The sequence below is a fragment of the Scyliorhinus torazame genome, chromosome 6 (genome assembly GCF_047496885.1).
Source record: "Scyliorhinus torazame isolate Kashiwa2021f chromosome 6, sScyTor2.1, whole genome shotgun sequence".
Classification (NCBI taxonomy): Eukaryota; Metazoa; Chordata; class Chondrichthyes; order Carcharhiniformes; family Scyliorhinidae; genus Scyliorhinus; species Scyliorhinus torazame.
In genome coordinates, this window is record NC_092712.1 from 133,295,292 (window position 1) to 133,308,873 (window position 13,582).

A 13,582-nucleotide genomic window follows, 5' to 3' on the forward strand; every position below is an offset into this window, starting at 1 on the left:
CCCCTGGTTATTGACCCCTCCACTAATGGGAAAAGTACCTTCCTACCCATGCTATTTATATCCCTCATAATTTTATACACCTCAATCAGCTTCCACCTCAGCCTTCTCTGCTCCAGGAAAAACAACCCCAGCCTATCCTGTCTATCTTGATAGCTGAAAAGATCCTGCCCAGGCAACATCCTGGTGAATCTCCTCTGCACCTCCTCCAGTGCAATCACTTCCTTTCTATAATGTGGTGAACTGCACACCTTACACCACCTGGGGCCTAACCAGCATTTCATATAACTTCACCATAACCTCCCTGCTCTTATATTCAATGCATCGATTAATAAAGGCAAGAATCTCATAGACCTTCTTAACTACCTTATCGACCTATCCTGCTGTCGTCAGAGATCTGTGGACATGCACACCAAGGTCCCTTTGATCCTCTGTGCTTCCTCGGGTCTGACCATTCATTGTATATTCCCTTGCCTTGTTAGTCCTCCCAAAATGCATTACCACACACTTTTCATGGTTAAATTCCATTTACCTCTTTTTTTGTTCCTCTAACCAGACTCTATATCGTCCTCTAATCTAAAGCCTTGCTCCTCACTATTTACCTCACCACAAATTTTTGTGTCATCTGCCAATTTACTTATTATACCAGCTACATTCACATCCAGATCATTAATGTATACTACAGACAACAAGGGACCCAGCACTGATCCCTGCAGAACACCACTGGACACAGGCTCCCAGTCACAAAACAACCTTTAACCACCCTCTGCCTCCTATCACGAAGCCTAGATCCCATGGGCTCTTATCTTCTTCATCAGCCTCCCATGTAGGACCTTGCACAAGGCTATGGAGACTACATCAAACACACCACCCTCACCGACACAGCTAGTCACCTCTTCAAAAATTGAATCAAATTTGTAAAACGTGGGCTGGGATTCTCCATTTGGGAGACTATGGGCTGGACTCCGATTTTGAGGCTGTGTCCGGAGCATGTGTCTAGTCTTACGACCAAAAAGTTGGCGCCGCTCCCGCACCGATGCTTCGTCCGGTGGGGGGGTGGGGGGAGGGGGCTAGCAGCCGTGCCATGTAAAGCCCTTACCTGCAGATATGGACGGAGAATTGCCAGGTCCGTGGCCGTGCATGCCGACGGCGGCGACCTGCAGCGATCGCGCCGTACAACATGGTGCCGGCCGCACCCGGACCCAGCCTGCCCGATAGTGCCCCCCCCCGTAACCTCCCTCGCCACCCCCGGAACACCCCCTACCAGTCCCCCCCAAGCCCCGCCGAAGCCCTCCCGGCCAGGGGGATGCACCCCCCCCCCCTCACCTCCACCCTGACTGTGACGGCGCTGGACACAGTCCACATCCGCCAAGCAGGGTCCCCGAAAACTGTGAGCACACCCGCCCCACACCGTCGGGAAGTCAGCCCATCGGGGGTGGAGCATGATGGAGGGCCTCAGGTGATGTCTTGAGGCCGTCTCAATGGTGTGCAGCGTACTCAGTGATGACGCCATTTTGGAGGGGGTGGAGCATTCGAGAAATGGCGCTGCCCCCGATTTTGCCATAAAAACGGATTTGGCAAACGCAATTTCACCTTTAGCAATCGGAGAATCCAGCCCTATGCTTTCCCGCTGGAAAGAAGCTGGAAGAAGCAATTCCGTGTCCCGTGCCATGCAAATTTATGCGTGATGAGGAATACGAGCGATGCCAGAGCGAATCCCGTAATTGGTCCACCATTTTGAGCGGGCGACTTGAGCCAAGGTCCCGCGGATGGCCACCCCCTCCGCATCTTAAAGCAGATCCACCCCCCCTCCCCACACCGCGATTCAGCCCCCCAGAGACCCCTTAGATAGGAGGACCCCCTTCAGAGACCCCCTGGCAGGAGGACCCCCCTCAGAGGTCCACTCGATAGGGCGACCTACCCCAGAGAATCCCTGGATAGAGGGATCCCCCACGATCCCCTGGATAAGGGGATCCCCTACGATCCCCTGAATAGGAGGTTCCACTGCAATCCCCTGGATAGGGGGATCCCCATGATCCCCTGGATAGGGGGAGCCCCACGACCCCCTGGATAGGGGGATCTCCTGCGATCCCCTAGATAGGGGGACCCCTGCGATCCCCTGGATAGGGGGATCCCCTGCGATCCCCTGGATAGGGCATCACCCGTGATCCCCTGAATAGGATGATCCCCTGCGATCCCCTGGCCCAGAGATCACCTAACTAATGGGATACCCCATAGACCCCCCTCCCCACCCCACCATAAAAGAGCACCCTGTCTGGAAGCAAGAGAGCAGTCCAGACAGGGGTTGTGAAAAAAATAATTGTTGTAACACTCATTTGGGCATACACCTGCTGGCTCAGCTAGAGGAAGCACTATATACCTATTCCTGGAAAGAGAAAAGCATTGACCTGTGTTTAAATCCCTCAGATCCTTTAGCTGCAAGCCATTCATTCATTTCTCTTTGTGGGCTGTGATTGACAGCTTCCACAAACACCGGTGTCAGCCTTGCTTCATTCACCTTCCTTCATGGATGAGTACTCCTAAGTGCCTGTTCGGGGAGGCTGGTACGGGAATTGAACCGTGCTGCTGGCCTGCTTGGTCTGCTTTAAAAGCCAGCAATTTAGCCCAGTGTGCTAAACCAGCCCCTCTTACTGATTGAATACAGCTTGGGTAAGGAAGCGGTTGAATTGGTTTAAAAAGGGAGGAGGTTATTGCAAATTCTTGTTTTGCAAGTCACTTGTTCATATCTGAGAGGTGATAGAATCTAACTGAACTCATTGAGTAACACGGTGGTGCAGTGGTTAGCACTGCTACCTCACGGCGCCAAGGTCCCGGGTTCGATCCCGGCTCTGGGTCACTGTTTGTGTGAAGTTTGCACATTCTCCCCGTGTTTGCGTGGATCTCGCCCCCACAACCCAAAGATGTGCAAGGTAGGTGGATTGACCATGCTAAATTGCCCCTGAATTGGAAAAAATGAATTGGGTACTCTAAATTTATTTTTAAAAAAACATTACACTTATTCCACCACTTATAGGTTACCACTGACCCTTAAAATTTTGAGATGATAGATAATATTATAATCAAGTCCTATGAACAATAATGTTATAATATTAAGACCTGCTTTACTATCATTTGACATTTTAAAAATATGGTCCAGTTATAGGATTTGCTGGTGCTGTGACAGTATGGTTCATAACTCTTTTCAAGTGTTTGGCTTAGAAAATTATTTTTCCTTTTCAGACATACAAGCATAGCCAAGAATGTTGATGAACTGGCCAAAGTTGATTATGAAAAATAATAAATTAATTAGCTTGTATATTTCTTGCTTATGCAGCACAAGGAAATGTTTAGCTTTCCAAATCCTTCCAATTTGCATGCGCATGTAAGGCTTTACAATAGAATATAGCACGTAAAACTTTGCTTTTTCATGTGTACAATGTAAAACACAATTTCATTTATCCTTCAAGCTCAGTTTTGGGGGAATGCCATTTTCTGGAAAGCCAAGCTTCAACGGAAAAAATTTCAAAGGCTGCATGGAGTCCATAAATTACAACGGAATTAATATCACTGATCTCGCAAGGAGGGGGAAACTCGACACATCTAAAGTGGTAAGATCATTGATTTGGCAATGAGTGAAGTTAAGTTGATATATCAATGATGACATGACTTGAGGTTGCGCCAAGTCATTGAAAATGAGGTCCTGTAAAATAAGGACATAAATGTGATAATGAATTCATGTGAGGAAGAAAGGCCAAGTATTGGGACTGTAAACGTTTTGTTATTCTCTATTCTGCTATCCCTTCATTTTTGGTAAGAGCTGTTTCTGTGTTGATTATACATTTTTTTTCTTCTTTTCCACAAGGCAACTTGATAAATATTTTAGAATTTTGCACAAATACTGCCAGATTAAATCATTTCTGTATAACAGATCATTGCTCAGGTATGACATATCACTCTTTAAAAAAAAAAATTTAGAGTACCCAATTATTTTTCTTCCAATTAAGGGTTAGCGTGGCCAATCCACCTAGCCCTGCACATTTTTGGGTTGTGGGGGTGAACCCAATGCAGACACGGGGAGAATGTGCAACCTCCACATGGACTGTGACCCATGATTCGAACCAGGGTCCTCAGTGCCGTAGGCTGCAGTGCTAACCACTGCACCACCGTGCTGCCCTTGACTTATCAATCTTAAATGAAAGCTTTACTTCCGAGTTCTTGCAGTTTTTTCCACATCATTAAAAATGTAATCTTTTTGCCACTTGAGGTCTCCCCATATATCAATCCGCATTTTATGTGTGAACAGCATATATACCCCAGATTTAAACCAATTCTACTTTTTCTGCACTGTTGATACAAAGGCACAGCAAAGGATGACTGACCTTTGATCTCCCTCCTCTCCTGGTGACAAGCATCCATCCTTGTCTTTACACCTCTCATTACCCCTTTGCATGGCATGACTGAGTTAAGTGACTCACTTCATGAAGTCTGACGAGTATATGGCTACATATAGCACACAAAGCTCCAGTACTCTGTGGTACGACTTGCATTTTTTTTTAAGTACTTGAGACTGCATTATTATATAGAGCTATTACTAATCTTAGCAACAGCACCTCTTGCTCAGATATTACAGTACAATTTGCTGGTTGTATGCACTCCTTTCCTGTATTAGCTACTGTTATACAATATTTTCCAGAGATAGTTTGGACCAAATCTGTCCATACCTACTCTGTCACATATTGTGGAACATGCAATGTTTGGGAGATATGTGCCAACGGTTTTGGAATCAAGCCCCACACCAGAGACTTGAATACACGATCTAGGCTAATATCTCAGTGCAGTACTGAGGGTGTGCTTCACTGTCGCAGGCACAGTCTTTTGGCTGAGACATTAAAGTGAGGCTAATCTGCCCTCTCGAAGAGACATAAAAGACCCCTTGGTACTATTTGACAAAGATTGGGGAACTTATGCCAGTATCCTAACCCTATTTATCTCCCAAATTTGTTATAATCTAATTGCCTTTTGTTATCTACATTTTGGCTTCCAGGTTTCCCTACTTTACATTAATGATTACACTTTTAAAAAGTATCTCATTGGTTGTAAATCATTTTGAGGTGTTGTTATGATCCCCATGGGAGAACTGTCAAATAAATTAACCACATTTACTGAATGACTCACAAATGAAGGAGCCACCAACAAGATTCCAATTTTTGTAGTTTTATTTTAGCATGAATCGGAACCAATGCAAATTAAATATGAATCACGGGCAATTGATATGTAAAAATGTCATTTTAAGTAATTGATACAACAAAGATGCATCTTATATAACCATAGCGTCCGCATCACTCGACGCAGACTTGTAGCACCACATACAGTTCCAAGTTTCTCTGACTCAGCCTTTGTTTCATCGGATCTCTCACTTTCCTGCTCAATTGATTTGATCCTTGCATCACATTCATTGACAACATATTCTATCTGAGGTCCCAGATTCACACCCAAAAGGCACACTTTTGCAGAACCTCCTTAGCTAGGTTCATGACAGTCTTAATGATATAGATTCCCTTTAACAAACCCTATTAAACCACCTGGCTGGCTCCAGAAAACCTGAAGCAGCAACGGTAAAATTGTCCAACTCATAACTATTTCTAATCCTGTCTTTGGCTTTCTGCCCTGTGTCATGATATTCAAAATTTTTGAGTATAAGAATTGGCAAGTCATGTTGCAGCTGTATAGAACCTTAGTTAGGCCACACTTGGAGTATAGTGTTCAATTCTGGTCGCCACACTACCAGAAGGATGTGGAGGCTTTAGAGAGGGTGCAGAAGAGATTTACCAGAATGTTGCCTGGTATGGAGGGCATAAGCTATGAGGAGCGATTGAATAAACTCGGTTTGTTCTCACTGGAACGAAGGAGGTTGAGGGGCGACCTGATAGAGGTATACAAAATTATGAGGGGCATAGACAGAGTGGATAGTCAGAGGCTTTTCCCCAGGGTAGAGGGGTCAATTACTAGGGGGCATAGGTTTAAGGTGAGAGGGGCAAAGTTTAGAGTAGATGTACGAGGCAATTTTTTTACGCAGAGGGTAGTGGGTGCCTGGAACTCACTACCGGAGGAGGTAGTGGAGGCAGGGACGATAGGGACATTTAAGGGGCATCTTGACAAATATATGAATAGGATGGGAATAGAAGGATACGGACCCAGGAAGTGTAGAAGATTGTAGTTTAGTCGGGCAGTATGGTCGGCACGGGCTTGGAGGGCCGAAGGGCCTGTTCCTGTGCTGTACATTTCTTTGTTCTTTGTTCTTTGTTCAAACACACACATCATGATGGACACACTAACAGGCAAATCAGAGTACACAACACCACAACCAATCACAGACAAGAACACCAACCACATAAAAAGCACGAGCACGACACCTGGTAGTCGGTAGGTCTGGGGAGAAGGGAACAAGAAAGAGCTGTTGAAACACCACAAGCAGGGAGCCCCCCACGTGCAGAGTGCAAAGACCAAACTGTAAATAGTGAGTTTAAATAAAGAAGCGTTGTACCATATGCAACTGTGTTGGCTCATCTGTGTGTCAGAACACCCAACACCACATGGTACAGGAGTGGATCGATACCTGCCTACTAACCTGCCATTCTGGACATGGACCACACCGGCAAACCGCAGCCGATGCAAGTCACGGGGAACCTAGGCACCAACTGGAAGCTCTACAGGCAGCGATTTGACCTGTACATCCGTGCCACCGAAAAACAGAATGTCTCGGATGACTCGAAGATTGCAATGCTCCTCTTCTACGCAGGCCCGCACGCAACCGATGTCTTTAACTCACTGGTGTTCGAAGAAGGCGAAAACCAGGCCAAATATGACACGGTCATCCTCAAACTGGACCAGCACTTTCAAGTTGAAGTAAATGAAAGTTTTGAAAGATACATCTTTCAGCAACGCCTGCAAGGTAAGGAGGAGCTTTTTCAACCCTTTCTGACGCACCTCCGGATTCTAGCGCAGTCCTGCGGTTACGGCACCACTACAGAGTCCATGATCAGGGACCAGATTGTTTTTGGCGTTGCCTCTAGTGGCCTACGCCAGCAGCTTCTTAAAATTAAAAGCCTCACCTTAGCGTCTGCTGTGGAAGCCTGTGTCCTCCATGAAAATGCTACCTGCCGTTTTGCCCGATTTCAGGCGTCCGAGTTGGCACGGAGGGGGTCCCCAGCCGTCGAATCGGCAAGCCAGGCCGCCCACGACGTCGAACGCATCCAGGCCGTCGATTACTTCCCGACCCACGGCCCGGACGACAGCGGCCGCTTCCCGCGCTTTTCGCGGTCTCCCGCGCAGGTGCGCGCCAAAAATAACGGCCACAACGAGGGACGCACTGCGCAGGCGCGCCCACCGCAAGATCGCACTGCGCATGCGCAGTGGCGCAACGAACGCCGTGACGTCATGACGTGCAGCAATTGTGGAGGTCTACACTTAAAAGGGCAATGTCCTGCAAAAAACCGACAGTGCCACAGATGTGCCATGATGGGCCACTACGCAGCCCGCTGTCGTGCGGCTCAACCCATGGATCCGGCGCATCCTCGACAACCTCGCACACGAGTCAGGACCGTCCAGCCCACGCATCAAGACTTCCAGTTAAGTGATGCAGATGACCAGGATGCCTTCCGAGTTTCCGTCATTGATGTCAACAAGGTCAATGCCATCAATCCAGCCGATGAGTGGTGTGCCACCCTGACGGTCAACCGATCGCGCGTCGCCTTCCGTCTGGACACCGGCGCATCCGCCAACCTGATTGCTTACTCTGCAGTCCAGGCCATGAAGGTCAAACCACCCATCACACCATCCCGGCTTAAGATGGTTGACTATAACGGGAACGTTATCCCGTCCATAGGATCTTGCCAGCTACAGGTGACTCACAAGAGGTACACGGCCACACTCCCCTTCGAAGTTGTTGGCTCATCAAAGGACTCGTTACTGGGCGCACAAGCGTGTAAGGTCCTTCACCTGGTACAGCGCATTATGTCTCTCTCTCCAGATGAGATATCCGACTTCCCGGATGCTGAGTTCCACGCGAATCTCCATTCCCTCCTCGCTCACAACCAGGAGGTTTTTGAAGGCATGGGGACATTGCCACACACGTACAAGATTCGACTCAGACCGGACGCCATCCCTGTCGTTCACGCACCTCGCAGGGTTCCTGCGCCTCTCAAAGACCGCCTCAAGGCACAACTGCAGATTCTTCAGGACCAAGGGGTCCTATCCAAGGTCACGGAGCCCACGCCATGGGTCAGCTCCATGGTCTGTGTAAAGAAGCCCTCTGGCGAGCTCCGTATATGTATAGATCCAAAAGATCTGAACAACAACATCATGCGGGAACACTATCCCATCCCGAAACGAGAAGACCTCACCAGCGAGATGGCGCGAGCCAAGATATTCACTAAATTGGATGCGTCCAAAGGATTCTGGCAGATCCAACTGGACCCAGCCAGCCGAAGACTATGCACATTCAACACCCCTTTTGGCAGATTCTGCTACAACCGGATGCCATTCGGCATCATTTCGGCATCTGAAGTATTCCACCGCATTATGGAGCAGATGATGGAAGGCATCGAAGGGGTCCGTGTATATGTGGACGATATCATCATTTGGTCCACCACTCCGCAGGAACACATGCATCGTCTACGACGTGTCTTTACCCGCATACGACAAAATGGCCTGCGTCTCAACCGTGCGAAGTGTGCTTTCGGCCAGACGGAGCTGAAATTCCTCGGGGACCACATCTCAAGGTCCGGGGTCCGTCCCGATGCAGACAAGGTTAGCGCCATCACAGCCATGCCACGACCGGCTGACAAGAAGGCTGTCTTAAGATTCCTGGGCATGGTCAACTTCCTTGGGAAGTTCATTCCCAACCTGGCTTCTCATACAACAAATATGCGCCATCTCGTAAAAAAATCGACGGAATTCAACTGGCACCAATCGCATCAGCGGGAATGGGAGGAGCTCAAGCACAAACTGGTCACGGCACCAGTGCTGGCCTTCTTTGACACGACTCGCCCTACAAAGATCTCAACAGACGCCAGCCAATCTGGTATTGGAGCGGTACTCCTGCAAAAAGACAGCACGTCATCATGGGCCCCGGTTGCGTATGCCTCACGAGCCATGACCCCTACCAAACAGCGCTACGCGCAAATCGAAAAAGAATGCCTGGGCTTGTTAACTGGACTGGACAAGTTCCACGACTATGTGTATGGCCTGCCACGATTCACGGTCGAAACTGACCACCGCCCCCTGGTCAACATCATTAACAAAGACCTGAACGACATGACTCCTCGCCTCCAGCGCATCTTACTTAAACTCAGGAGGTACGATTTTGAACTGATCTACACTCCGGGGAAGGAACTCATCGTGGCGGACACTCTTTCCCGAGCAGTGAGCACACCACCAGATGCAGAGGGGTTCGTGCGTCAAATTGAGGCACACGTGGCTCTGACAGCAGCAAATCTGCCAGCTGATGATCCTAGTCTGGCCCACATACGCGCAGAGACGGCGACTGACCCCCTTCTGCAGCGAGTGATGCGCCACATGACGGAAGGGTGGCTAAAAGGGCAGTGCCCCCAGTTTTATAATGTGCGAGATGATCTCACCAATATAGACGGGGTCCTTATGAAATCGCACAGGATCGTTATTCCACACAGCGTGCGCCAGATGATTCTTCATCAACTACACGAAGGCCACTTGGGCGTCGAAAAATGCAGACGAAGGGCCCGGGAGGCGGTATATTGGCCAGGTATTAATGAAGACATAGCCAACATGGTGCTCAACTGCACAACCTGTCAGAGGTTTCAGCCGGCGCAACCTCCGGAAACACTTCTACCACACGAGATGGTGACGTCCCCCTGGGCGAAGGTGGGTGTTGACCTATTTCACGCGCTCGGCAGAGATTACATTGTTATTATAGACTACTTCTCAAACTACCCGGAAGTCATGCCTCTCCATGATCTGACGTCGTCCGCAGTCATTGGGGCCTGCAAGGAAACGTTTGCTCGCCATGGCATTCCAAGGACTGTCATGTCAGACAATGGACCTTGTTTTGCCAGCCGTGAATGGTCGTCCTTTGCCGCAGCATATGGTTTCACTCATGTGACATCCAGCCCTCTGCATCCACAATCGAACGGGAAGGCTGAAAAGGGTGTCCACATCGCAAAGCGGCTCCTGTGCAAGGCGGCTGATGCTGGATCGGACTTTAACCTTGCCTTGCTGGCCTATCGATCGGCCCCGTTATCCACGGGCCTCTCGCCAGCGCAGCTACTAATGGGTCGCTCCCTCAGGACGACGGTACCTTCCGTCCTGGCACCGACAACAGACCATGAGGCGGTTCTTCGGAACATGCAACTGCAGCGTGATCGCCAGAAAGGTCGGTACGACACACGAGCGACGGACCTGCCCCCCCTGTCCTCCGGAGACAAAGTACGCGTCCATCAACCGTATGGTGGCTGGTCAGCACCGGCCGAAGTCCTCCGACAAGTGGCTCCCCGCTCGTTCCTGGTTCGCATGCCGGATGGTTCCGTGCGTCGCCGCAATCGGCGCGCCCTTCGCCGACTTCCACGCTCACAGCCACACAGCACGCCAGATCCTCAACAGGCTTCCGAGGATGACTTTGTGGAGCTGCCGCACATCACGCCCTTTCCATCGCCACCCATGGCCATGCCTGCACAGCAGCCGGTGGTTCTTGATCCACCCTTGAGGCGGTCAACCCGAATTCGTCGCAAACCCATTAGACTGGACTTATAATACAGTTCATATGTTTAACAAGTTGCACAATTTTACATGATAACCTGTTGTTTATCGTTCCAGATGTCGTCTGACTGGACAACTGTTCAAGTTTTTTTTTCTTCTTCTCTCGTTCGCATTTCTGTTATGTTATGGTACAACTGGATTCATGTGACGCACTCGACATCGCCCCATGTACATAGTTCCGTCATAGACACATGCTGCACACGACACACACACACTCTTAGATGCACTCACGTCACGATCATATTTATTACCACGTAGGCACATATCTTTGTAAAAAGGGGGGATGTCATGATATTCAAACACACACATCATGATGGACACACTAACAGGCAAATCAGAGTACACAACACCACAACCAATCACAGACAAGAACACCAACCACATAAAAAGCACGAGCACGACACCTGGTAGTCGGTAGGTCTGGGGAGAAGGGAACAAGAAAGAGCTGTTGAAACACCACAAGCAGGGAGCCCCCCACGTGCAGAGTGCAAAGACCAAACTGTAAATAGTGAGTTTAAATAAAGAAGCGTTGTACCATATGCAACTGTGTTGGCTCATCTGTGTGTCAGAACACCCAACACCACACCCTGTTCAAGTATATTACATATACCTGATAAATGTGCCTTTGTTGTTCACCCCTCTACTGCATCTCTCCTATGTTTCGGGATCACCTTCGACAAAAGTCATCCAGATTTGAATCATTAACTCCCTTCCCTCCCACAAATGCTGTCAGACCTGCTGAGATTGTGCAGAATTTTCTGGTTTTGTTTCAGATTCCGCAGTAATTTGGTTTTGTCTGCAGTTCTTCTTTGTATCTGACCACACGGCAGATCTCAACCTCCTTCCTGTTGTTACTGCTGTCAGGTCAAGGGTCACCAGGTCACATGCAGCAGTATTTTTTTGTTATTCAAGGAAATTACAATTGATCCCTTTACAATCAACGTAAACTCTTAAAAATCGTTTCAAAACATTTTTGAAAACAGTTACAGATTCCACAGACACTTACATGAAAATACACATTTTATTGCACTGCTGTGCTTTCAGGTCAAAGACCGTCACAATGTCCTCAAGCCTTGAAAGGTGTGATATATATATGCAAGTTCTTTACTGTTAGTGTTAACTTGAAACTGCTATCAGTTTGATATGTTGCTACAGATATCTCTGTTGCTGCAAATCAATAAGGTGATAGTCTTGCAGGTAAGTTACAGGAAAGTGCTGCTATTGATTCTTGTACACTTGGCGACTCGAAGAAGACATGGTTGAAATACTGATTCATGAATCAGACTATAGTTAACTCCTATGTTAGCACTTTGTTTTGCCTTTGGGAAAATATGGTAAAATGGCTAACCTATACATTTTTATTACATTTTAGAGATAAGACGAGTCATGTGCAACAATAAGTAAAGGTTTAACAGTGACCTCTTATTTGTAATGTTGCCATTGGTCTCATATCGAATTAATAGCTATCATCAGTTGGTCGATCAATCTAGCCCCAGGATAAGAACAATACACAATCCACTCACTGCAATCTTCTCTAATATAAAGTGATCTCTAACACAATACAGGTTGTTGATGGTTTATCCCCTAATGTTGAAACTACTCTATCTATGACATGCTTTCAAATATTGCACAAAGGCAGATGGTTTAGTGCATCACATTGCTCCTTCCTGGCAGTAATTGTGAACTATTTTCCTCCGGCAATAAGAATATAATTATAACAATAGATTTTTAGTCTGATCTAATTGTCAGCTACTCTAACCATTGGTGGAAGATGTTCGAACTTCTATTCTCAGTAATTGTTCCTATGGAACAGCTCTACGATATACCAGCAGTTTTTTAAAATTAGTCTTGGTAAAAACACCATTCAGTAAGCTATTATAGCAGAACAATGGGACAGCCATACTGCTGATACAAGTGTTGTTTTAAAATGAACAGCTGGAACTGTCTTCAGTCAGTAATAATTACTAATCAGGTCAACAAGGAAGCACATAAAGACATCAACAACAGGTTGTTTGCCATAAAGTACAAGCTGTGAAAAATCATTTTCTTGTTGATTTGCGTCTACTCCATTTAAATGCCTGGAGCATGAGTGTTTTGTTGTGCAAAACACAAGTATTCTGTAGATCTTGCTCATGTTTGCAATTAGACATTTCAAATATATTTTGCTGAAGGTCTGCTTGCTTTAGGATGTCATCATGTACATCTCCCTTTCATGTAGTCCAGATAGTGATAGTGGGGCAATGTCTGATTTTCATTTTGGCGATGAATAAACGTTTATTCAGATTCAGATTTCTGGATAACTGGGGCTCTTTCTGGGGAAGGTGGGACCTCTACAGACAGGATGGTCTACATCTGAACCTGAGGGGTACAAATATCCTGGGGGGGAGATTTGTTAGTGCTCTTGGGGGGGGGGGTTAAACTAATGCAGCAGGGGCATGGGAACCTGGATTGTAGTTTTAGGGTAAGGGAGAATGAGAGTATAGAGGTCAGGAGCACAGATTTGACGTCGCAGGAGGGGGCCAGTGTTCAGGTAGGTGGTTTGAAGTGTGTCTACTTCAATGCCAGGAGTATACGAAATAAGGTAGGGGAACTGGCAGCATGGGTTGGTACCTGGGACTTCGATGTTGTGGCCATTTCGGAGACATGGATAGAGCAGGGACAGGAATGGATGTTGCAGGTTCCGGGGTTTAGGTGTTTTAGTAAGCTCAGAGAAGGAGGCAAAAGAGGGGGAGGTATGGCGCTGCTAGTCAAGAGCAGTGTTAGGGTGGCGGAGAGGATGCTGGATGGGGACTCA

General features: G+C 47.7%; 1 protein-coding gene across 1 annotated transcript in view; it reads left to right on the forward strand.

Moving 5' to 3' along the window:
- The window catches only part of cntnap2a (contactin associated protein 2a), a 2,812,093-nt gene that overhangs the window by 1,161,041 nt on the left and 1,637,470 nt on the right, over positions 1–13,582 (forward strand). The window contains exon 7 of the mRNA XM_072508818.1: positions 3,465–3,605. Within this exon, the coding sequence (XP_072364919.1) occupies positions 3,465–3,605 (141 nt within the window). The remainder of the gene's footprint in view (positions 1–3,464; positions 3,606–13,582) is intronic.